Consider the following 26,318-nt stretch of genomic DNA (forward strand, 5'->3'; position numbering starts at 1 on the left):
AAGAATAATAAATCGTGCACTAAATCTTAACCGTTGATTTTCGTGCATCTAACGGTTGAGATTTATTGAGAATTAAAAATTAATTAACGAGTGAGACCTAATAAATCTTAACAGTTAGATGCAAAAAATCAATGGTTAAGATTTGATGTAAGACTTATTATTCTTACACTGGTCTAAGATGATCCTGCTACACACACATCCCTTGAAGCTTCAGCAATTGGAGTAAGTTATTATTTCCCAGGTCGAATATTCATGGTCTTTTTTATTATTATTATTACAAATATTCATGGTCTTCTTATCTCAAGCCTATCAAAGGGTTATTGACTTAGGATCTAATGTTCCGGCATCACCAAAAAAGCATATTAAAAATAAATAATCAGCAAGAGAAAAAGAAAAAGAAAATGAGCTATATAACTTTTACATGACTTTCATTCACAGAATTCACATAATATCAATCATCACTCCTCATTTCCTTTCCTATCTCCCCTTTTTTTCATCAAATGACCAAAAATTATGTGAAACCATAATTACTTTTGAAATATATAGGAACAGGGAAGCCCCTTCAGTTTTAAAACCTTCACAACTTCTCCAAAATGCAAAAGAAAAGAGATCGTGTAACGATTTTTTTTGTTTTATTTTAAGATAAGACCTCTTTAAGTTCTGAAACCAAAAGCACCCCATCTCCTTTTTCCTTCCTTCTTCATCTTTAAGGATTTGGAATCTATAAGGTTTTCAAGTGATTTTCCCTTTCTATTCCGAACTCTTCCTGCTTCTTTCAAAAGCTCAAATAGTCTTTTCTTTTCATCATCAACATCTGGATTTGCAGTTCCAAGTTTTTCTTCTCTCATCTTGAGTATGTATTCCAATATCTCAATGGCATCTTCAACTCTGTACACAAATAACATTAAGGAGAAAAAAAAAAAAAAATAATCAAAGATTTCATTTTCATCCAGCAAGAAGCATTCATCACATCTTTATATCTTATATGCCAAGAAAATGCTATATTTCATGAATCACAAAAATCCTATACTGATTCCTTTCTACACTGACCAAAAAATGTACAAATATTAAAATGCTTTTGAAGTCAAACTACAGGAAGATGAAACAATCAGTTCTCATAGAGATAATGTGGAAATTCCTATGGTGCAACAACATGCTTGTCCATGTATTTGAGAGGAAAAACCAAACAGAGCCACAGTAAGCTTGAGACACCTTATTAAACCCCGACTAGCGAGGGTAGGGTGAGAGCAATTCTTTTTCGCAATCTTACCCTTGCAAATTTGCAAAAAGGCTGTTTCACAGATTAAAACCCGTGACCTTCCAATTACAAAAGAACAGTTTTATAACTACTCCAATCTCGCCCTATACGCATATCATGATATAAAGAGACAAAAACCATGGGAGTCACTTAACGTGTGCGAAAAAATTACTCCCCATAAAATCCCAACTTATAAAGACATGGATGAGGAAATTCGTGATTTAACATGTGCAAGTAAATGTAAACTTACCTCCCCATGGCATCATAAGTTGCTGCAAGATTGCTATAGACACCTAGAGTGTCCAAATGATATGTTCCACACTCCCTCTCCAATATCTCTCTTGCTTCTTCAAAATGCGTTGCAGCCTCCGCTATCTTATACAGTTGCACGCATGCTAGGCCCATCTGGTTCAACACAACTCCAAAAAATGCACATTTCCTCTCCCCACTGGTTCTCAGCTTTGTGATAGCATTCTCAAAAGATTTCCAAGCATCCACATACCTCCCAACCATGTAGAAAATCACTCCCATTTGAGCTTCTATTCCTGCTACTGTCCTATATTGTCCAGGGATATCCTCCAATAATTTCACCGCCTTCTTCAGGAGCTTTAGCGCGTCCTCGGGCTCATTTAGAGCTTCATAGATGGTAGAGATTTCAGTTAAACCACTTGCAATCTCTCCATGGGTTGTTCCAGGCACGGGTTTGCTGTATATTCTTAAGGCATTTTCACAATAGGATTTTGACTCTCTTAATTTTCCTGTCTTGTAGTAAAGGTCAGCAAGGCGAATGTAAACTAATGCCACAGAACTGTGATTTTCACCCTTAGTGGATTTGAACACTGTTAGTGCTTTCTGATAGGCAAAAACAGCCTCATCAAAACGACCTAGTGACAAGTAAATATCTCCAATGCTAACATCAATAGCTGCAACCTCATTGTCTTGTCCATTAGCAATCATTGACATGCTGGCTAGGACAAGGTGCTCAAGTGCTGGTTCATAATCTCCCTTTGCCTCACATATAAGAGCCATAAGACGCCTATCAGCTGCTTCTGTAAGGGAAGAAGGTGAGCAATGCTCCCTATGAATTTCAAGACTCTTCTTGCAAAAGTTCTCTGCCTCATCAAATTGCATGGCTTGAACATGGGCTTCAGCTAAGTACCTGCACTTCAAGGAAAGCAATTATTTGGAGAAATTCACAACAATGCTCTAATCCTTCTAACCAGACATGATATCAACAAGACAATGTAAATATAAAGAATCAACTTCTCTTATGTCCATTACAAGACGGAAAGAATACACTATCTCCAAGAGTTTTACCTAAAAAACAGATAATATGGCAAAGGGTTTCACCTAAAAAGAGACAACGTACATTTTAACTTATAGAGACTCTCACTAGTGGACTAATTGAAGGCGATATCAATTGCATTGTAAGAAAAATCGTCACAAAATTGTTCTTCACAGTAAAGCTACTCTCTTAATTGAAATCAAAATTCTCAATTACGTAGTCCAATTTATTTATTTATTTTATTTTATTTTTGGATACCAATGCTAATTATTTTTTTGAGACGGGTAGGCTCCCCCGGGTTCCCTACAAGCCTCGGTTCTTTGAACCGGCTCGCAGATATTTCGATTCCGGCTAATGATGATGCTATAGCTTCAATACGATTCATTTTGAACAAATTAGTATTTGCAATTTATGGGGGTCGTTCTAGCTATATACGAAAGTCTTAATTCATAATAAGACGAATAAAATATTTTATTTGGTTGTGGGGCAGTTCATAGATTTATAGAATTGATTACTATACTATTACTAAATAGCGCAAAAAAGAGACTAATCCTGAGTGCTGGACAAGTCTGAGGACTGAGATTAAGATCTTATGCTCCTTCCAAAGATAATATGAGCAATGTCGGTTCGTACCACGGGCAACCCTCCCAATACAATTTTTTCCATTTTCAAAACTCGAACTTTGATATCTTTGATCAAGAGGAACAAGCTCATTGCCATTTGAATAAATGATTATTGATAAATTATTCTTCATTCCAATGGACTAAGAAAAGAAGATGAAACAATTTGCATTCAAACATACACCTTGGTTATACTTTCTGATGATTCTAAAGCTCTTCATTCACTTCATTAAACCAGTTCCTCAAATGATGGCATTTAGTTTAACTAGCACCTGTTCAAAGAAGCAGCATTTTTCTGCTGCTGCTTAAGTACAAAAGGAAGGAGCTTTTTGTTATCATAAGCCAAAAAAAGAAAAGAAAAAAAAAGTGTTTTGTTTTATATGGAGAGGAGAGACCAAGGTAGCTTAGTTCCAACTTCCAAGAAGGTTCAACCGACTTCTGTGTAGATTCCAAAACCATTGCATGGTCCACTCCACAGCCCCATGGTTATCAACACCGTATCGTCCAGCACAGCACAACACTGACTCATATTATAAATTACACATAACTGCGGTGGTGCATATGCCATTGCAGATGTGACGACTATTGGATAATGGCTATAAAGCCTATAATCATTTATCTCTATCCATATGTCAAGACAAATAAACCGCCCAATTTTTTTAGTCCATAACTCCACAATAGATTAAGGCACTAGATAAGTTTTAGCTGGTAAACTCAAAATTTATTTATGAAAATTTGACAACGAATATACTAGTTATTTAAAATGCAAAAAATCAACTCTAATTCTTAATAAATCATAAAGATTATGTTAGCTTTTCTTTAAAACTAATATGTTTGGTACATAAAGACTAATATAACCGGTACTTGTGAATTGGGATTCTTCAAATAATAGAATAAAGTTTTTGCATTTTCATAAACTAATTATCTTTGTCGTTTACACAAAAGTCTTACAATTTTATAATCATTATGACTCATACTAAATTAGTTAGTTTTCTAAGGTAATACAAAAAATGAAGAACAAAGGAATCAACTACCTACAACTGATTTAGTTTTAATCAATTAAAAATACTAAATAATTTTAAAAGCTAAACATGTGGCTGTGGAGCCCCAAAACCAACAGACAAATAAAATAAAATAAAATAAAATAAAAGACCCATTATTAACAAACTAAAAAAATCAATACACAGACAATTTTTTTATGTAGGGCCATATGGCAATCTAGGATGGATAAGATGTGTTACTTTACCTACAAGTTTCTGCAACTCTCGGGTCGGACTTACCCAGAGTCTCCATTTGGATCTTCAAACCCGACTCATAACACGAAATGGATCTATCCATCTGCCCAGTCATAGAATACGTATCCCCAAGTTGCATGTACCCGGAAAACTTCGCCAGGGAATGACCCGACCCGTTTTCAATATCCAGCCACAAAATGGACTGCTCCAAAGCCTCAACCGCCTCATCGAACCGCCCCAAACTGCTGTATATCGCAGCAACAACGTGTGAACACGTGGCAAGCTCCAGACCCGAACCCGAACACCGCTCAAAAGACTTGGATGCCCGAATAGCATAATCCAGTGCCTTATTCGGGTCACCCGAAGCTATAGTATCTCGGGCCAACTTCAGAAGAAACGGACCCAGATCCGGGTTGTCCAGGGAGGACTCGTCAATGATCAGCGTTTTCTTGATGGTTCGCTTCGCCGCCGGCGATGGGTTTCGGTGCTCGCCGCCGTCGGAGGGCTCATCCTGCGGCGGTCCACGGAGGAAAACGCCAAACGGCTGTGTTTGAGGTGGGGTTTCCACGGCGAACAACCCTGGCATGGCCAAAGATTGAATACCCACAATTCAAAATTGAAACTTTCTTCACTAACTTGAATGCCCACGATTCAATTTCTCGGTTTTGTGTTACTTTCTTGTTTAATTTGAGTGCCCATGTCTCAATTCTGGGTTTTGGGTACTACAAATTGGGGAAAAAAGGAAACTTTATTTTCTAATTTGAATCCCCACGATTCAATTTCTGAATTATGAGTTCTGTAAGTTGTTGAAAAAAAAATGGAAACTTTATTCTCTAATTTGAATGTCCATGATTCATGGTGGCATGAAATAGGGCACAAAAGACCTAGAATGTGTATATATTTACAGCTAAATATGTGGGGTATGATTGGGTGTTTAAAAAAAAAAAAAAGAAGAAGAAAGCAAAGGAAGAAGGAAGGAACTGAATTTTGTTTAGAATAGTGGAAAGCTAGATAAAGTAAGAGTTTGATGAGGAATGGATTAGGGATGGTAGTAGTGGAATGTTGCTTGGAAGAGACGCCTCATGATCATGTTATTTGGGTACTTTAATTTGAGGACAATCTTCACAAGGAAAAAGGGCAAGAACAGAGACACAAAATCCATGATTGCAGAGTTTTGAGTGTGCAATGTTTGGAAGTGGGAACTTGGAAATTGAGTTGCAGAGAAGCCACGCTACCTCTTCAGTTTCTTATTCTTCTTTTTGTTTTATGGTGCATTTGCTTACTGGTTACGAAGCAATGTCTTCTTTTACCAAATGAGAAAAGTCTTGCTCCTGTCATACCCGTAACAGTGATAGAATTTTTATTATTGTTTTTTTTAGTACATATAGAATTTTTATTTTTATTTTTGTTGGCATTTTGAAGGAAATTCTTATATATTATGATATTAATCCATACATAAAAGATAAGTACATATGCTTTCCAAAATTGCTTTTAATTTATGTTAATTTTAGTACATAAAATATATAGGGGCATGAGATACTTACTATCAAAAAAGTTTACTATCTTTGCAACCAAACTAATTACCATTGATTTTCATCAATCTAATGATTATAATTTATTGAGTTTATTCAAAATTAATAATTAATTAATAAATGCGACCAAATAATTTCTAACAAATTATAATCGTTAGATTGACGAAAATCAACGACAACTAATTTATTTGTAAAACTGATAGATTTTTTTAGTGGTAAGTATATCCTTTCTCAGATAAAATATAAAAGCTCTCTCCGAAGAATGTTTTTGGAAAGATTGAATTTTCGATCTTGAATTCAAACTCACATTTTTAAACATTGCCACCGGTATTCATTGGATAAGATAAATTATTAATTTTTGAGAATTAGTATTTGTCTTTTTAAATAACATAAAATTATGTCATTTTAGTTAAAATTATTATATTTTATAATGAAGGAAACAGAAATAATGATAAGAGAAAATGTGAGGCTTTTTTAAATTTAAATATTAAATAAATAATCGGAAAACTATTTCTGCAGTTAATGCAGTTAAGTTATCTGTATTTACTTTCAAAACGACGTTGTTTTGCGATTGAAAGATTAAAAAATTATAATTATAAAGACTATAATAATCTTAAAATAAATTAAAATTATAAAATACCATGATTTCCGCCGCAATACAACGTCGTATTGGACTTACTGCAGATAACTTATCTGCAATAGCTACAGAAAAAATAATTCATAAATAATAATAATTTTAACTAAAATAATTGTCCTTTTTGAAAGAACAAATATTTTTTCTAATTTTTAACCTTAATATTTTTGAGGAATTACAAAATATGAATGCTTCGCATTGAAGTTTGCATTTTTAAGTTGTGATCATTGCGATAAAAAAAAAAAAAAATTATCGTAATTTGATTTAGGACAAAAACAGAAGGGAAATCACAAATAATTTAAGAAATGGATTCTCTCACATTAAAAAATGGTTGTAATTAAGTCAAGACTTTGTTGTAGAGTAACTATCTTATCTAAAAAATATTTGTTTTATTACAAAAAAAAATAAAATAAAAAATATTTGTTTATATATTCTAACCACACACGTAATCTACTGTGAAAAGTAAAGATCATATAAGATATCGATTTTTTTCCAAGTTCGAAATTCTATTTCTTATGGTCTACATTTCATCTAAGTTCGAATCCTGAAAGCTTCAGGATGAAGAGAGAAAGGCAAGTGAGGAAGGCCCACTATGTCGGACTTTAAGGCGCACAGTGTAACAAAAGTGATAGGAACTGGTCTTGATTTGTGCGCATCTTAGCCTTGGATGCTGGGAATTTTCCCAACTATCAGTCTTGAGTCTTGGTGATGCTAACCATCTTAATCCTTCAAATTATTCTTTGCTTATAATTTAGTTTTCGAATTTAATCATTGATCAATTCCATGGTGATTGGTATTTTTATGTAGGATCAGTATGCTCGCAGGTGTTTATAAATGAGATATCACAATGGATCACATTGTGCACAAAGATGTCGGCATAGCCAAAACATGAACAATCAAAGAATACTAGAGCGTACAGTGTGTAACTAATGGTCTTAATTCCCTTTTATATGTAGATTACCCGTAGACTTATGGTCCGTTTGGTGGCCAGGATACAGAGGACAAGATAGGATAAAATATTATATCCTACTTTTATTCATTGTTTGATGAACCAATAGGACATGATAAGCTTATCATGTTGACTCATTTTATCGTGTCCGCAACAGGATAAGCTATGCTAAGAGAGGACTCGGGTTAGAAATGGACAAGATAGGATAGCAAATGTCACATCCTTCTCATTCCAAATATAGCCTTATGCACTTCTCCTACGAAGTTTGCTAAGCATGTGAGGGTTAGTCCTTGTCGTTGCCACTGCCGGCCATCAGCGGCTTCTAGCACTACCCCTAACCACCACTGCCACAATTAGGTACCACCACCACCACCATCACTTCCACCTGCCACCATTGCACCAACCACCACCATCGTTGCCGTTACCATTGGCCATTGCCACTAGTCCACCACCATTGCTGCTATCAGCCACCACAATTGTCACAATGCCACCATTACCACTACTTCCACTAACCACCCCCATCACCAGCCAGGTACTACCTTGGGCCACCTTCACCCCCAACCATTGTTGCCACCACTTGCCATCGTTGTTGTCGCTATTAATCAGCCATCACAATTATCATCGGCCATTACCAATGCCATCACCAGTCACCACCACCCATTGTCGACATCTTCACAACTGCCACCAACACCACCCGCTGTCATTAGCCACCGGCCACCAATATTGTCAAATAATTTAAAACAATTTTTAAAAATTTATCTGGCGAGGTATATTTTTTTATTTTTTAAAATTTTGTGAGTAATCTATGTATTTTAATATATTTAATTTAAAATTATGTCTTTTAAATTTTTTAAATAATTTAAAATAAGAACTAATGTGTAAATAAATAAATAAATAGTTTAAAAATCAATTTTAAAAAATCATATAAAATTATGTTAAAAAAGGTATTTTGTCTATTTATAACATATCATAGCACATATGTTGCACCGTCACCGGACATGAGACACGACACTCTAACACGTTAATTCTAAAAAATATTATATTTCGATACGTTAGGACATGATATTAAATAATATTTAATATTCAATAATTTAACAAAAAATAAAGTTAAACTTATAATACACATCAATTTTGCAAAAAAACATAAGATGTAAATTTTTATTGTTATAATCTGAGAGAAATAAGTAAAATATGTACAAAAAATAGACAATATACTCTATCACAAATATTTATATTAAACTCAATATAATAGTAATCGTAATCTAATGAATCTAATAGTTGGAACTAAAAACACAGTGCAACTTAACCTTTGAACCCTTTTTGAGTCTCTGTAACACGTGTTAGAGTGTCAGGGAGTGTCAGACATAATACGTCAGGTTTTTTTTTAAGTGTCAGTGTAACATAGCATAACATTATATGGTTCCTCTCAAACATCGGATATGATAATATTACCCTCTCAGACTGTTTATCTAGTGCACATCAAACACATGATATGATGTGAGTTTATTAGTCTCATATCATATCGTACTCTTATCTGTCTCTTTTATCCTATCATATCCTATAATATCTTGTCTATCAAACAGGTCTTGTCCTAATTGGATTAAGACTCTTGGTCAAATAGGATGAGTGACATATCACTTATCTCCTAGTGATAAGATAAGGTTATTATCCTTAACTTCTTTGGCTGCTCACTTACTATTAGGCTGTTAAGATATGAACCCATGAGATGGATCTAGAAAAATCATAAATACAAATTATCACTCAATTTAAAAGATCAACTCATACACATAATTAATATTAAAGATTTTTTTGGATAAATTAATATTAAAGATTAAATTATAAATGAAGAGAATTTTTAAAATTTAAGTTGCTAAATTACTCTAAAACATTTTCTATGAAAAAAATTATTTACACATTTTTGAATTTGTCATTGTACAACTAAATGTTCACTAACATATTAAAAATCTTCAATTCCCTATGAAAAAAAATTTGCAACTAAATGACATTAATTGAATTCAACAAAACATAAATAGGTAACATTAAATCTAACTACCAACGTTTAGACATGGGCTAATAGGTAACATTAATCTAACAACTAAATTGTTCCATTTGCTTGTTCACCCAATCTTATTTTTTTATGAACTTCTGAAAATCACAAGCAAGTTTATTCATGTCCAAACTCTTACTTATTGAAGCAAATGTCAAATGAGTTTGGCATAATTTATTCAGACTTTCATGTGTTTACTTATAGTGAGTTTGGACACACGATTAATGAGGTTGTACGTAATTTTTTTATTGTTTTTAGACGAAACCATTTTATATTTGTTTTTCTTCCTATGCTCCACATTAATTTATGGATGTAAAAATTATGCAATTATTACTTTCTTTTTTGGTGAAATTTAAGCAAGTATTAATTTTACAACAAATTCACAATTTTTACATATTCTTCAAAGTAATTATGAAGTATTTTATAAATGAACTGTAAGTTTAAAATATTTTTATATTAACATTCATTCAACTGAAAAACAATTAATACAAAAATACTGGTTAAGTTTAGGATTGTCAATATAAGTTTTGACACGCGGGTCGACCCGCGACACGACACGAAAATTTGTGTTTGGCAAAAAAATTCGTGTCGTGTTCGTGTTGGAAAAATGACACGTAAAAAATTTGTGTCGTGTTCGTGTCGATCCGTATTTTTTTTTAAATTATTATATTTTTAATTTATTATTATTATTATTTTAATTTTTTTAATTTCGATCCATTTTTTTAAATTTTTTTGTCAATTACTGTTTTGACCTTTATTTCGCGTGTTATTCATGTCGTGTCGTGTCAACCCGCAAAAAATTCGTGTCGTGTCAGTGTTGAAGATTTTGACACGAATAAAAATCCGTGTCGTGTTAGTGTTGATGTATTCGTGTCGTGTCGAATTCGTGTCGTGTCAACCTGTTTTGACACCCCTAGTTAAGTTTACCAAAAAAAAAAAATGGTTAAAATCTACTTTATTTCAAAATTAGGAGAGAAAAAAGGAAATGGAGGCCGTGAGAATTAAATTCGTGACAGTTTGGTCACAAGGTTTAGGTTATGATATTACATATATAACGAATCGGAATATGTTTCTTACGTTACATAGACAATGTTTTGTCTCATTCAATATACAAAAAAGTGAGTAAGACCTACTTATAAGGAGAAGAGAGAAAAATAAATTGAATTTTACTCACTTTTATGTATTACACAAGACAAAACATTAGAAATATATTTTTCTATAACTAATCACTTCAATTCAGAAACTTAAATGGAAAGTGAAAACACGTTAAAGATCTTATATTATATTTTTTATTTTTTTAAGAGATAAATTTGAGAAAGGAATAAAACTCACACCTTATTTGCACCTTAAATTTTTAGAATATTGGAATAAAATCATGGGATACACAAAAATGCGAGTTACCATAACAAAAATGTCTTATTATGCATCATGTAATAATATTGGGAAAAATATTTTCCTTTTTAAAAGACATAGAGTTATGTCATTTTAAATTAAATAGTAGTGATTTATTTAATATTTAGATTAAAAAACTCTGAATAACTCACTACTAAAAAATGCTATTTTTTCGATGGAAAAATTCTGTCGAAAATGAAGTTTCCGAAGGAATTATCAACGAAAATGAAGCTGTCGAGTATCTCTTCGTTGGTAATGATTTTTTCGACGGAATTAGCGATTCTGTCAAAAATTTTTGACACACATTATTTCCGTAGAAAATTTTCGACGGAATATTTTTCGTGGAAAGTTTCGACAAAAAATGAATGAAATTCCGGCCAAAATTTTCGACGGAAAATGAATAAAATTCCGTCAAAAAATCTTGGAATAATTTTCGACGGAAAACATATTCCGTCAAAAAATTTCGACGAAAAATGAATGAAATTCTGTCAAAAATTATTCTATCAATTTTTGACAAAATTGCTTTTCCGTCGATTTTTTTTTTTAATTTCTCTCTATAAAATTAATACCAATTTATGTTTTTCTCCTAATAAACAAATATAATGAAAGTTGATAACATATCAAAATGAAATGATCTTAATATAATTATGTGTACAAAAGTCTCTGTCATATACTAATCAAAAGAGTCTTATATGTATAAATTCTCAAGACATATACTAATCAAAAGAGGCGTACATACATACACAAAAGTCCCTGTCATATACTAATCAAAAGAGACCTATATATATAAATGTCCAAGACACATACTAATCAAAAGGGACATATATATACAAAAGTTCCTGTCATATACTAATCAAAAGAGTCCAACATCTATGAATGTCCAAGACATATACTAATCAAAAGGGACATACATATACAAAAGTCTCTGTCATATAGTAATGAAAACAGTCCATGTACAATAGTCCATGTCAAATACATCCAATCAAGATACAAAAGTCATGCTGGTGGATGACGTGCATGATCACGGTCATCACCTAGGTCCTGAGACAGGGGCTGAGTCTCGTCGTCGTCCTCGATATCAGATAATGCCTCAGGAAGCCTTCGCATAAGCTTTTCCATTTTATCCATTTGCCTCTGCATCATATCCATGAGACTATCCTGTTGCTCAACCCTTTTCTATTGTTGTGCAGACCTCTCCTCTTGCTGTGCAACCCTCTTCTCTTGTTGTGCAAACGTACCCTGCAACTGTATAATCAATGTGTGCATCCTATCATGCTCATGCTGGGACACTCCAAGTGGTAGTTTGCTGGAGAACCGAGATTGCTTATATGCTTCTGCCCGTGTACCTAAACTGTAGACCCGGCCTTTACGGCTAACCCTACCAGCCGCCTGCAAGATTAATTCATTATCCGAGACTGCACTGCTAGCATTCTCTCCTGGAGTGACCTGACTGTCTCTCTCTTTCCTCATTCTCGTAAAGTCATCCTAATAAAAACATAGAACAAAATTGCTGTGTTAAAGTCAAGTGCATTAAAACTAATCAGCTTTCGAAGTTAATATAATGTTGTAAAATCAATAATACTCACAGCTATTGCCTTTGCCCTTTCATATATATATATACATGTGTGTGTGTGCGCGCACACACACACATATATATGTATATATCATGCCAGTGTATTAATTGTTGCTTGATTAAGATGAAACCCTGGCCGGGTTGATTAAGATGGAACCCTCATTTTATTTCGAAAAAATAATTTCTCAAATGTTAAGTTAAAATGAAAAAAAAAAATCATATTTGAAAGTCATAAAAAGACTCACATGAAACTGATGAAAAATATTAATTAACGAAAAAAAAATGTTAATGTGTTATTAATAAAAGACATAACATAACTTTGTCATTGGAAATATAACCTTCATCCATAACTATTATTTATAAAGGAAAAATTATTTATCATTTTAAATGAGATAACTTTGTGTCATTTTAAATGACATAACTTTGTGTCATATTTAATTAAACTACGTCATTTTGGTATGTGAACCCTGACCATGTTTATATGACAAGTAGAATTCCCTTGGAGCCAGAGTTGTTCTATAATTTCACAAATATGATTTCTTCAAACCAGAGTATATTATACTGTGAAAAAGGGAAAGTGAAAAGGAGGAGGAAGGAAATGAAATGTCAACAATCTTCCTAATATTAATTATGAATTTGGTAATATATTAGTCAATCAATCTAATTATAAAATAATAGTTATAATCACATCGATATCTAATTTATAATTACATAAAAAAATATAATATCTATCACTAATTCATAAATAAAATTTATTTTTTGAATTATTTTTTATTGCGATTTTCGACGGATGCACATGCACATGCATACTTCTTTCATCGATGTATGTTTTAATGCACCGTGGAGATAATAAGTCAATAGAAATCAACATAAGTCACCAAGTCTGATTATTAGAATACTATTGATTATTCACCAGGGTTATCAATATTTCTCTAATTAGTAACTTTCTCAACATTTGTTTTACATTTATTTTGTATATAATTTCTCAATTCCGTCAAAAAGTCCACAATGTAATTGTTTTCACATTTATTTTTTCAAAAGGTTTTTGACATAATTGCAATTTCGTAGAAAAGTCCACAAGTGTAATTTCTTTTTCATTTATTTTTTAAAGGTTTTCGACGAAATTCAATTTCCATCGAAAAGTCTACAAATATAATTTCTTTTTCATTTATTTTTTCTAAAGTTTTCGACGAAATTCATTTTTCGTCAATAATTTTCGACGGAATCTAAATTCCATCGAAGAGCCCACAAATATATTTTCTTTTTCCTTTATTTTTTTCAAAAGTTTTCGAAGGAATTTATTTTTCGTTGAAAACTTTCAACGGAATTTAAATTCCGTCAAAAAGTCCACAAATATAATTTCTTTTTCATTTATTTTTTTCAGAAGTTTTCGACGGAATTCATTTTTCGTCGAAATTTTTTCACAAAATCTAAATTCCGTCGAAAAGTTCCCAAATACATTATTTTTTCATTTATTTTTTTTGAAAAGTTTTCGACGGAATTCATTTTCTGTCGAAAATTTTCAACAGAATCTAAATTCCATCGAAAAGTCCACAAATATTTTTTTTTTCATTTATTTTTTTCAAAAGTTTTCGACAGAATCTGATTTTTGTTCAAAACTTTTGACGGAATCGATTTTTCGTCAAAATTTTGGACGGAAAACAGATTCCGTGAAAAATTCTGTCAGTCATTTCAACGGGATTTTTTTCGTCAAAAAATTTCATCGATAATAAAGACTTTTCTAGTAGTGACTTCTCACTCTCCTCCATCATTATCTTTCATTGTGCAATTGTTTTTCTCACCCTAAAATACGTTAATTTTATGGAAAAAGTGTTTGTTATTTTAAATGACACAATTTGTGTCGTTTCACTCTCACAAAGAAGTAGGTCTCACACCTTTATTCTTTTGTCCACTCTCTCTCCCATGATTTATCTTTTTCTCTCACATAAAATAACACAACTTTACATCATTTAAAATGACATACACTTTTTCCTAATTTTATATGCTTTGAAATGACAAACGCACATTTTAGTACCAAGTTAAGATGATACGGATCAACCCCTCTTTTTGCGTTCTTGCACCAAAGATCTTACCATTTCTGAAGTAACTGGAGTTACATCTATTTTTAAGAGTGCGTAATAGCTCACTGATCGAGCGCTCTTGCGCCAAAGATGAACAGGGCTAAGCGATCTGCCGAAGCTGTGGGGTGTACAAATAATAAATCGGTAGGGGAGCGTTCTGGATATCTATATGATCCGATCGATTGCGTAAAGCGCGTGATAGCAACGGAACATAGACCTATTATTAACTTTTTACTTTAACTGCCAAAATTGTAGCATGTTATGTTCAAGGTAAAATAATTAGAAATGAATTTTTCCTGTATTTTATTTAACATGATATATTTATACGGAAGAATTATAACCATACAAAAATAAATTAATATTTATGATTTTATAACTATTTATCCTAATATTTTCTCTCTTTCGTTATTATAATTTCTCAATAATATGACAATGTCATGTTAGATAAAACATCACATGACACAGTCACAATCTATGTAGCACCGATACAGACACAAGATATGAAACACGACACGACACTTCGACACATTAATTTTAAAAAATGTTAGATTTTGACACGTTAGAACAAAATTTGATAGTAAATAATATTTTTAATTTATGTAGTGTATATTATATTTAATATTTAATAATTTAACAAAAAAATGAAGCTAAATTTATAATACTCATCCATTTTGCAAAAAATACTTATATTAAACTCAATAAATAATAATTATAATTCAATAAATCTAATAATTGAAAATAAAAACTTTTTTTGAGGTCTCCACCAAAATATGAGACACCACACGTCAAAGTTGAAGTGTCGGTGCTTCAGAAATGCATTCCATTCGACAGTGTGTTCCTTAATAAACCGATTAAGGAAAGATGAGTCCACTGCGGAAACAAACAACAAACAAAGAAGAAAAAGGCAACAACACACTATTATTGATCTTCATCTCTCCACAAAGTTCTATGCTTTTTTTGCATATTCAATTCCAATTCCTAATCCTTTGAGAAATGAAAATGGACAACAACAACTGTGGCTTCATGTCATGCGACAAACTGGACCGTGTGGCCAATTGGGTTGGCACAAACATGGCATCTGCTTTCTTTGCTTCACTGGAGCGTTGTTCTTGCATCAATCTCAGCACCATTGACAACGAAGATGACAATGATGATCGTCCTCTCATGCTCACCAACCCCATCTCTCATCTCCCCCAAGAGGGTCCCACCACCCCTCATGCCTCTAACTCCAAGCTTCATCCTTGATCTCTTCATCACACCATGATCTCAATCTCATGATCTTTTGTGGGGTTTGTCTTCTGAGTTTTCACTGTTTCTGTTCTTGGGGTGTTTCTGTTATTGATCATGTCATGAAAAAATGAGTCTTTTTGTTTTGTAAAATTCATGGATCTACATGTCAAGAAATTTGTAGGTAGTTTTTATTTTATTTTATTTTTTCGTTTTATCTTAAGGATCACTGGTTTGTATAACCGCTGGATTTGAAACTAGTGAGATGATATAGATCGTTTCATGAACCTATTAATCTTATGGTTAGAGTAAAGCAAGAAGGAAGTTAGCTGTTGATTGCTACATATTGGTAGGTTTGTACTTTTCTCTTGACTTTATCAACTAAATTGAACCAAAAGATATCTGTAAAAATCAGTACGTTTTTGTTTTATGGCTTGAAATCTTCAGTTTTCACCTTTTATATTGGTTGAAGACTTGAAGTTTATGGTGCCAATGATCTGTGTTCTGTTGGCACCCTCCTGACAGAGGGTGGAAGGGAAAGTTTCAAGTTTCAACCATTTGCAGATGCTACCTAGTTCCCTCTCTATCAAAATAAATTCCTTATGTTTATTAAAATATCATTCCTCAATCTGAGGCTCTGAGCTGGGCAAGTAATAAATCTGCATAAATGGTTACCCTGGAATTTGAAGAGGGCTAGCCTCGAGTAGTGGAAAAATTATTCTTTTATGACTGAAAGGTGATTGGTTCGATTCAAGGAAATAATCTCTTTGTAAATATGCAAGGATAATGTTACTTACAGAGATTGCCCTCATCTCACCCTCACTGGTCGGGGTTTGACGAGGAGTGGTAGTTACCATGGAGTTTGATAGAGGATGAGATTTTCTGCTTCACTGGTGAAGATAACAGGTTTCTACTGTATAATGCTTAAGTGGATGTCAAATTTAAGCATGTCTTACTCTTAGTGAATAATGCTTGGAAATCTTTGTTTTTGGAAGGGTTTTTCTTCATTTATGGAGTCAAGGGGGTTCTGTTTTGAGTTGAAATCTTATTCTATTTCTTTCCACATTATGAAGCAAATGACAACTATATCAATGCGTGTGAATTGGCTATACTATTAATGGTTAAATGGATATCTTCTGGATTTTCTGTTGTTGAAGTCGTTTCAGTTTCTTCAAAACTTGCAACCAGTGAGGCAAATGAAATACTGGGAGAGGTTTAAACATTGAAGATAGAATAGAATCCAGAGGATTTAGCAAAAAAACTAAAAGAATAGATCCAGAGAACAGCAGTGATAGACATTGAATTCAATGACCTTGTTGCACTGCTTACTGCATCAGTTTCAACGTAAATGACAACATTTATGGTTCCTTGTTAACTAATGGGTTCGATTTCTTAGAGTCACAATTCCTGAAGATGGTGGAGAGACTTAAATCCGAAATCGGATTAGTTTGGTTTGTTAGGACTTCGGACATTGGTTGGTATACAAAATTAAAATAAATTAACAAAGCACAATCTATGAGCTAGAATTGGAGATCAAATTCTGATAATTTATAATAGTCATAGAAGCTTTCTTTCCATATTCTGATGCTTTCCTGTAGTTGGTTCAAGATTTTTTCTTTTTTCCATTATTATTCATATATTAATTGGTACACTTATATTTTGATCTGTATTGTATTTTAGTTGAGGGAGATTATGCTGCTTTTACTGTAGATGATGTTCATTTTGTAAAACTGGAAAGTCCCATCTGAACAGAATAATAAAGAACAATCAAGTGCACATAATAAAATCTATAGGCACAATTTGAAACCAAACTTGCATTCAATGACATCAAATTTCTCTATAAATTCTCTGAAGTCTACGAAGACATGTGTACACTTATCAAATTAGAAGCAAAACACATTAGCATCAAAACACATCGCTAGATTATGGATAGCCTTGATGCTTTTCCTTTCCAAACTTTTCATTGTCTCTTTCGGGATCACTTAGACTATATTGCTATAGTAATTGGTTGAATGAAGGTGGGTTCTTTGTTTATTTTTTAAAGATACATTTGGGAGAGGAGGTTACAATGGTTTGGTGTAGTATCTTGTTTTTGAGCGCAACAAGATACTACTGAAACTGCTCCTTGTTTGTTGAAGGAAAACTTCCTTAAAATCTCTGCAGAGTAGTATAGAGTAAGTAACTATCTAGGCATAAAAAATAGTACCTTTATCAATTTGCCAGGCACTGATGTGCTTTTAATGGTTATATAATGCTTGAGCCTTTCATAGCAGAGCAAAGTTTACATGCTTCTTACACAGTTTTTGTATTCACAACCAGTAAATTAAAGTTTTACAACAATAAAATAGATGCTTCTTATTTGGGCACAGTTTCTAACTTCAATGCCTGCACATAGACCTAGATGGGACTTCATAAACTAAAAGAAAAGCATTAAATAAGTTATCATTTCATGCGCATGGCATCATTGTGCCTCAAAGTCTATGAACATATATTATGTTAGTTCAGTTGTTGTACATTCGCAAGAGAAGTTTCAGAAAGTATGCAGAGATTTATCAACAGTTTTTTTTTTAAGCATTGATCTCGCCTATATATATAGGGTTTAGCGGATGTACAATGATTGCATCTAAAGATTGGTGCAGTCATATAAAACTACATTGTTTTTTAGTGTGAAAACATTAAATATGAATAATTATAACTAGAGGTGGCAAAGTGGGCAGCCCGCCCCGCCCCGTTTGGCGGGTTGGGCGGGTTGGCCCGCCAGCCCGAGCTTATTTTACACTGACCCGTCTCAGCCCGCCTATGCTCGCCATCAACCCGCCAAAAAATGAGCCCGTCCCGCTTTTAAAATGGGTTGAAAAACTCAGCTCACCCCGTCCCGTTTGGCGAGTTAGGCGGGTTGGCCCGCCGAGCCGAGCCTGTTTTTCCGATTCTAATTATAACCATACAAAGGTAGAAATAAATATAATATTTTCATTTTCTACAATTAATTTTGAACGCGAACTTCCTTTATCCCACCCAAAACGACGTAATTTTTTAGTGATTGCATCAACGTTTATATGTCGTCACTTTACAAATCATTTTGCCATATATATATTCAAAAGAGTAGTAAAGAATCAAAGGGAAAACATAAAAGGTTGACACTTCATTAACAACTAAGTTTGGATCATACAACTACTTAGTTTATCTGTACAGGATCATCATAAAGGAGGAACTATTGCATCTGATACGCGTGGTTTGGCTAGGGTATTGAACAACATGCAACATATTGAATACAATCTTTATAGTACTTGGTATTTAATCTAAAGAAAAGGGGGGGGAAAAACTTAGCTAAAATAGGAAATGAGAAAAGGAACCAACTAAAAAGGTTATAACGTGAGAGAAGGTGCATGGAGTTATGGGAGGGAAACCATCCACTACTGTTCATGAGAGGAGCAATTTATAGTACGCAGTGGGCACTGAATACATCACACGCAGGCCAGAAGAGTGTTTCAGAAGTGACTATATATGTCATGGCACGCATGAGACACAATCATCTGGTTGCCCCATCTTGGCATGGCTAGCTTATACAATCTTGTTCTACAAGAGCCTCTCAAAGAATGGCATTTTTTTATTTGATAAGAGACTGAATTGTAAGGTGGGTAAGTTAGTTTATGTGTATTATGAGTTAGCTATACAAAATAATAAATGGGTTAAAAGTAATTTGGAGTGATGAAAAGAAACTAATCAATAACATATAGTTACATTGCCAATTATTAAAGTCCATTCAATAGTTTAATTGGATGCATTTGCAGTAAGTTGCATGAAGAATGTATTATGAATTACCAATCCAAAAATTAGTGTTGAAATGTTTTCTTTTCAAATGAAATTGTTTGGGAAAGGTATCATGCAAAACACATGTATTGCATCACCAAGTGACATTTCCTGTTAAGCGAATCAGCCAAACAGAAAGATGTTTGGAATGCTTTGAAAATGTAACGAAGGATGTGTTTTAAATTAACCCAATAATGGTGGTCTAGGGATGTGAAGGCGTGCATCAACTTTGCTTATGATTGAGAAGAGGAAGATGTCTAATAAAAGCAGAACAAAGTAACACACCTTTTACTCACCTTTTTCCCCAAATACAAAGTGATAATGAGCGTTTTGAGTTGTCTAAATCTTTGTCTTTTCAGTGCTTTATTTATTCAACTCTAAAAAATGTGGTTGGTTTTTTTACTAGAATAATAACCAATTCACAGCAACGTTAGCAGTTACAAACTTACAATTAACATATTGAAATATGATTAGCTGTTACTTTTGTCTTCTTGTTCCATACTAGTGATGGCTGAAGGGAGAATGCTGCTTTGTAGTTTGAGTTTCTACCATATGGTTTTTAATATCAAGAGTAAACTTGATTAGAATATGTTATTCTAAAATAAAAAGTAATAAGAGCGTTCAAATTTATGGAAACGAAGTAGAACAGAAAGGGAGTGGCTGATTATGGTGGGGTTTGATATGTAGCATGTGTGCCCTCTATTCTTAGTCAATGGCATGATTTGCAACAGAAAATAGATAAAAACAGAGGGGGGGAGAAAAGGGTATGCTGAAGCCTTCCCTACCATTGTAGTCATGTTGAATAATCACTTCCCAACACCTTATTATCACCAATTCACGCTAGAGGAATCATGAAAGCTGACAAATAGAATAGAACCTGCGTAGCCTTTTTCCAACTTTCCTATAATAAAAATATATCTACCAAAAAGAGTCCACCCTTTTAAAAGGGCTTCCCTTCCATTCCACCTCAAGCCTTCACCTCTATTCACTCCTCCTGATAATGGCCAACTTAGTCTCCTCGTTTATGCTGTGGTTGAGTATGATATCTACTATCTACAATGTGAAACTTATAGCATGTGGGAGTACCAAGGGAGAATCAACCCGTTTCTATGATTTCAAGGTATAATTTATTCTTGAAGTGTGCATTATTGTACTTTCCAATTGATTGCAATTTATTCTAATGCCCTTTTCTTTATATTTTGATGATCTTTTTGGTTACTGCACAGGTTCAAACTAAAAGAGTTACCAAACTTTGCAACTCCAAAGACATTGTCACAATTAATAGTATGTTTCCAGGACCTGTTGTTTACGCCCAAGAAGATGATAGAATCCTAGTTAAAGTTACCAATATGACACCTTTCAATGTTACAATTCACTGGTAATCCCAATTACAACCTCATGCATAAAACAACTCATTTAATTAATGATTTTATTATAGCTAACAATCTTGAATTTTTTTTTTCTAGGCATGGTGTCCGGCAAAGGCTATCATGCTGGTATGATGGACCATCCTTTATTACACAGTGTCCAATTCAAGCAGGCCAGAGTTTCACCTATAATTTTTCAGTGGTGAAGCAGAAGGGCACCTTCTTCTGGCATGCTCATGTTTCTTGGCTAAGAGGAACAGTTTATGGTGCCATGATTGTTTATCCAAAGAACAGGGTACCTTACCCATTTAAGATTCCCTATCAAGAGCACATAATCATACTAGGTAACCCCCCTTTGGCTCTGAATTTAGAGTGTTACAGAGTTGTATGTTTTCCATATAATGCTATTGTTGTGGGTTGATTCGAATTATGGCAGGGGAGTATTGGTTGCAGGACCTTCAAGAAATTGAGCATGCCACTCTTGCAAGTGGAGGACCTCCTCCTACAGCAGATGCATATACCATTGACGGTCATCCAGGCCCCAACTACAACTGCTCCACTAATGGTACTTGAGATAACAGAAGATAACAACTAACAAAGTAATTGTGATAATGGTGATTTACATTTATTGGGGTTGTTTAAAATTGTCTACTAATTGGGGTCAGTGATTGTTTTTAAAAGATATTACAATCAGATTAAGTTAATACAAAAAAATATGGATTAAGTGGTGAATGATGGCCATCTTCTTTCACTAACACTCTTTTTGACATCTTGACAATATCCAAGACACTACATAACCACTGGTCTATTAAACCTGTCTACCACAACTTACAACTGTTGTAGTTTAAATTTTCTGCCTTCCCTTTTCTTTCATACGTTTCTTTCCTTATTATTTCAGATGTCTACCAAATTGATGTTATTCTGGGGAAGACCTATTTGTTAAGACTGATTAATGCGGGTTTAAACACTGAGAACTTCTTTGCCATTGCTAATCACAAATTAACAATCGTGGAGGCTGATGCTGAATACACGAAGCCATTCACCACAGACATAGTGATGCTTGGACCAGGCCAAACACTGAATGTCCTTGTATCTGCTGATCAACCAGTAGGAAAATACTCCATGATTGTGGCACCTTACAAGTCTGGGAAGATTGTCAATTATCAAAACGTTTCAGCCATTGCCTGCTTCAACTATATAGGCGCTGCATCTGATAGCGTATATTTACCAGCTAAATTACCTAATCTAGATGATAAACTGGCTGTTAAGACAGTCATGGACGGATTAAGGAGTCTAAATCAAGTCAATGTTTTCAAAAAAATTGATACAAACCTATTCATCACCATTGGATTGAATGTTCAAAAGTGTCAGTCGAAGACACCAAAGCAAAACTGCCAAGCCATGAATAATGGGGTGCTGGCAGCTTCAATGAACAATATAAGTTTCGTTCATCCCAATATTTCAATCCTGGAAGCTTATTATAAGAAGATAAAAGGAACATATACTGAAGATTTTCCTGATGCACCCCCTAAGTTCTATGACTTTGTTGATGGTGCCCCTAATAACATTACATATGACACACAGTCATTGAATGGAACTCGAACAAAGGTCCTTGAATATGGTAGCAAGGTGCAACTCATTTTGCAGGACACTGGGATAGTCAACACTGAAAACCACCCAATTCACTTCCACGGCTACAGTTTTTATGTTGTAGGGTATGGCACAGGCAACTATAACCCACTAACTGCACAATTCAACTTAGTGGATCCCCCATACATGAACACAATTGGTGTTCCAGTGGGTGGATGGGCAGCAATACGTTTTATTGCTGATAATCCAGGTATAAACCTTAATGTGTGTTTCATTTCTCTGTTGTTTTACTTAAAAATCAAGGAATTATTGTTTTATTTTTTTGTGAATGGAATTATTGATTTCTCACTATCAATAACATGAAACTTTTTGCAGGGGTGTGGTATATGCACTGCCACATTGATATACACCAGGCATGGGGACTAGGAATGGTATTTATAGTGAACAATGGAAAAGGAGAGCAGGAGTCCTTACCACATCCTCCACCAGACCTGCCACAATGTTAAGACTACCAATGGATCATAACAAATAGTACTAACAGATGATTGTGTGACCTTTTTTCCCGTTCAAGCCTTCTTTAGCTCCAAGTCTGTAACTGCAAAATGTGGCACTGGTTCATTTCTTTTAAAAGCAAAAAATTATGGATGTAAAGAAGCAAAACAACTAGATAAATGCAAATGTCTTTCCCTTTAGTTTGAGTTATATCAGCTAATCTATCATAATTCTGAAATAAAATAAATCATTAATATTATTGGAAATCAAAGTGACAAATAGTTACTCCAGTGAGATGCCCATTAAGCTAAGATGTTATACACACGAGACTAATTCGCATCCAATCTTACTAGGTTTATATCGAACAAGTACAACCTTCCACTGTTCAGAACATTAAGAGGAATGAAAGCTGATCATCTAGTGACCAGTGTCAAACGAAAATCTGACTGGCATGTTCCAGTCAATCTTCTCTCTATACTCAGAACATGCAACTTGTTGCTTGCAGTAAAATCTAAGTATGACTGAGAACAGATTATGGGTTGACCCTCTCCATAATCCAGCTTTTCTTTGCTGCACTCACACTTGTTTTGCATGTTAGCCTCTGGTTACTCTTCAGATTCAAGTAATCAACCTGTAAAATGTTTAACCCAAAGTAAATATGTGAAAGCAAAAAGGAATGAATGTCAGACTAGGAGAGATATCACTACCTGATCTGGCTCTAGGATCAATAAACAAAAAGCATCAACTGGACCTGTAGAAGGATCTAATGTTATTTCTGCCTGTGGTTGTTCATTTAGACAGGGAAGTCCTGGGTTAGGCTCCAAATATTGCATCCTTGATCTCACTGAACTGGCAAACCAGGAATTTTCTCTTTGCTGCATTACGAATTGATAAACAGAGGGACAATTATAGCATTTGATAGCATCTAAATTTAAGAAGAAAGATCTGTTGTATAACCAGAAAATATATATATGTTGGAAGGAAATAAACCAAATCCAGCTCCATTAAGAGTTTTGTTTTACATTCCCTGTTTTGATTAGGGAGAATAATGCTTGCTTGATTTTCCAAGGGGCACGTTCATACAAAATTCCCACTTTGGTAGCAGATGTGTCATCCAGTCCACAAGTTTTGGGTTGCCCTAAAACTAGTAAGTAGCTTGGATTTAAGCAGTTTTAGGCATCTGGTAGGCCTGTCTGAGTTATTTAGTAAATTAATTATATGAAACTTTTCATTGATATGCCTAATAGGAAAATCAGAAGTGAAGTAATTAGTCATGTGCTATGTTCAATCCCCCACCGCCATTTCAATTTAATCTTCCTTTATCTTTAGCTCGTCTTCTCCTCAAATTACTAGAGTTGAGCTAGTTCAAATTGCTTTTACATAGCAGGTTGACTTATCCATCTCCTTGAGCATGAATAAATGCTGTAAGAAAAGAATCCTGTCTCAGTGGAAAACTCAATTTTCTTCACATTTTGAAATTCCTCACTATAAAGATCCTAATATTTCCTCATTGTAACGGCCTAAGAATATTTCATAAGAAATGCATGTAAACTTTTAATATTCACTCTCTTCACCTCCTGTGAGATCAGGGACATAAGCTGTTTTCACAGGGATGAGCATAAGCACAACGCACTATCATTTATCACAGGCTATGCGTTGCATTTCTCACAGTTAGTAGTAAATAGCACAATTGCTTTATCTGGACTATATTTTCATTTTCACATCACAACTTTACATATTCATAACACAGTTTGTGCAAACCACACTTGATTCAAGAAACAGATGGCAAAGGGAATAACAACTTCACACAATGTGATTTAATGATAACTAAAAATTTCCAATCAAACCTGAAGTTTTATTGGATCAGGATTCGACCCATCGATGATATCTATGTTCCCATTTATCCGGAATTGCTCCCAGGAATCCGTGAAATACCAGCATATCTAAACACAAGAACTACACTAGTCTCAAAATCTAAGCCCCTAAACAGAAAAAAATAAAAAATAAAAAGGGGAGTGTACCTCAGAGAATAATTACCTCAGCAGAGGAGCAAAGCTTGAGCTCTTCAATCTGCACTATGAATAAGCCAACAGAGACTTCCAAATAAGTAACTTTTTAATGAAAACCTTAATCATGACAACAAATATGATAGGTTACATGACTAAAATAAATTTTATTGTAATATATATGTAAGCCGGATTTAGATTTCTCATTTTCTTTCTCTCACGTCTTGAGAGAGAAAGACATACAAACAACTTTAATAGAGGTTTATTAAACTTGCGCTTGTATTTTTCTATCTCATAACATGAGTAAATTCATGAATCAATTGGCCTAAAAGCTTAAGAAATTTATATTACATCAGCAATGCAAAAGTCCATCCATCTTATGTAAAAAAAATTCAACTTTTTATGACATCATATAAAGAACCAGGTATCCTAAAAGTTTAATATTAGGTGAAGAAACAGAAATAATTATATATTATATATCACTAACTAACACATGAAACGAAGAACATGAAAAGATCCAAATGCAATTCCCAGCAACTAAATTCCAAACAAACAAAAACCCAGTTTTTATTTGATTGAAAAAAAGTAAAGAGAGGGAAAAAGGAACAACCTTGCGAGTACGGGCATCAGTGTTAATTTGGAGGTTATCAGTGTTGTCTTGGAATCCTCTGAAAACCCAAAACACCCCATCTCGTGAATTTCCATTAAAAAAAAAAAGTGAGTGTGTAAGTGACAAAGACAAACAGAAGAACATAACCTAAAAACGACAGTGCGATTCGAAGGTTTTCCGTTGGTTCCTATGGTTGCCTGAAACACAAAAAAGAACCATCAATTAAGAAAAAAGGAAAAAGAAGAAGAAGAGGGTTTTGCAGTGACATTGACATACAAGCTGCATGAAAGAAGAGTGCTTAAGGTTACTGTTGGATTCCAAAGCGTTTAGAAGAAGCTGCTTCCATGCCACACTACCCATTTCCAATTCTCAAGCTTTGGGATTTTTTTTTCTTTCTTTTTTCTTCAGAAAAGTTACTTTTAATTTTGTTATTATAATTGTTATTTTATTTTAGATTAAATATCAATTTTGGTCCTCAGTAAATTTCACGATGTCCGATTTCGTGTTTAGCAAATAAAAAAAGCCCATCGTGGTCCCTGAAAAATTCAAAATAGACCATTTTAGTCCTTTTGGGACAAATATGGGTTTTTTTGAATTTGTGAGGGATCAC

The 26,318-nt window shown here is 33.8% G+C and overlaps 3 protein-coding genes across 3 annotated transcripts; 1 reads left to right on the plus strand and 2 right to left on the minus strand.

Moving 5' to 3' along the window:
• Window positions 1-227: 227 nt before the first annotated feature.
• Window positions 228-5,670, minus strand: LOC133313062 (protein KINESIN LIGHT CHAIN-RELATED 1-like). The gene is made up of 3 exons (XM_061514370.1): window positions 4,410-5,670; window positions 1,509-2,417; window positions 228-888 (listed from the first exon to the last, which is right to left on the minus strand). Exons 1-3 carry the CDS (start codon window positions 4,982-4,984, stop codon window positions 654-656), a joined length of 1,719 nt encoding a protein of 572 aa, XP_061370354.1. The 5' UTR covers window positions 4,985-5,670; the 3' UTR covers window positions 228-653.
• A 14,973-nt stretch (window positions 5,671-20,643) lies between these two features.
• On the plus strand, window positions 20,644-23,106 carry LOC133313091 (laccase-6). The gene is made up of 6 exons (XM_061514412.1): window positions 20,644-20,763; window positions 20,870-21,021; window positions 21,110-21,354; window positions 21,447-21,575; window positions 21,909-22,850; window positions 22,976-23,106. Exons 1-6 carry the CDS (start codon window positions 20,644-20,646, stop codon window positions 23,104-23,106), a joined length of 1,719 nt encoding a protein of 572 aa, XP_061370396.1.
• Window positions 23,107-23,356: 250 nt separating this feature from the next.
• LOC133313080 (pyridoxine/pyridoxamine 5'-phosphate oxidase 2) lies at window positions 23,357-26,108 on the minus strand. The gene is made up of 7 exons (XM_061514401.1): window positions 25,985-26,108; window positions 25,856-25,905; window positions 25,709-25,766; window positions 25,130-25,162; window positions 24,940-25,035; window positions 23,800-23,967; window positions 23,357-23,723 (listed from the first exon to the last, which is right to left on the minus strand). Exons 1-7 carry the CDS (start codon window positions 26,066-26,068, stop codon window positions 23,625-23,627), a joined length of 588 nt encoding a protein of 195 aa, XP_061370385.1. The 5' UTR covers window positions 26,069-26,108; the 3' UTR covers window positions 23,357-23,624.
• Window positions 26,109-26,318: the final 210 nt, after the last annotated feature.

Source organism: Gastrolobium bilobum, unplaced genomic scaffold (assembly GCF_033153095.1).
Source record: "Gastrolobium bilobum isolate Gb01-03AN ecotype WA unplaced genomic scaffold, APGP_CSIRO_Gbil_v1 utg5634, whole genome shotgun sequence".
Taxonomy (NCBI): Eukaryota; Viridiplantae; Streptophyta; class Magnoliopsida; order Fabales; family Fabaceae; genus Gastrolobium; species Gastrolobium bilobum.

Coding starts and splice junctions, on each gene's coding strand:
- LOC133313062 (XM_061514370.1), bottom strand. CDS start 4,984: ATGCCAGGGTTGTTCGCCGTGGAAACCCCACCTCAAACACAGCCGTTT. Junction 2,418..4,409: donor AGAGTTGCAGAAACTTGTAG/GTAAAGTAACAC, acceptor CTTGAAGTGCAG/GTACTTAGCTGAAGCCCATG. Junction 889..1,508: donor ACTTATGATGCCATGGGGAG/GTAAGTTTACAT, acceptor ATTTGTGTACAG/AGTTGAAGATGCCATTGAGA.
- LOC133313091 (XM_061514412.1), top strand. CDS start 20,644: ATGGCCAACTTAGTCTCCTCGTTTATGCTGTGGTTGAGTATGATATCT. Junction 21,022..21,109: donor TTCAATGTTACAATTCACTG/GTAATCCCAATT, acceptor TTTTTTTTCTAG/GCATGGTGTCCGGCAAAGGC. Junction 22,851..22,975: donor TTTTATTGCTGATAATCCAG/GTATAAACCTTA, acceptor AACTTTTTGCAG/GGGTGTGGTATATGCACTGC.
- LOC133313080 (XM_061514401.1), bottom strand. CDS start 26,068: ATGGGTAGTGTGGCATGGAAGCAGCTTCTTCTAAACGCTTTGGAATCC. Junction 25,163..25,708: donor CTGATGCCCGTACTCGCAAG/GTTGTTCCTTTT, acceptor TTCATAGTGCAG/ATTGAAGAGCTCAAGCTTTG. Junction 23,968..24,939: donor CTGATCCAATAAAACTTCAG/GTTTGATTGGAA, acceptor TTCGTAATGCAG/CAAAGAGAAAATTCCTGGTT.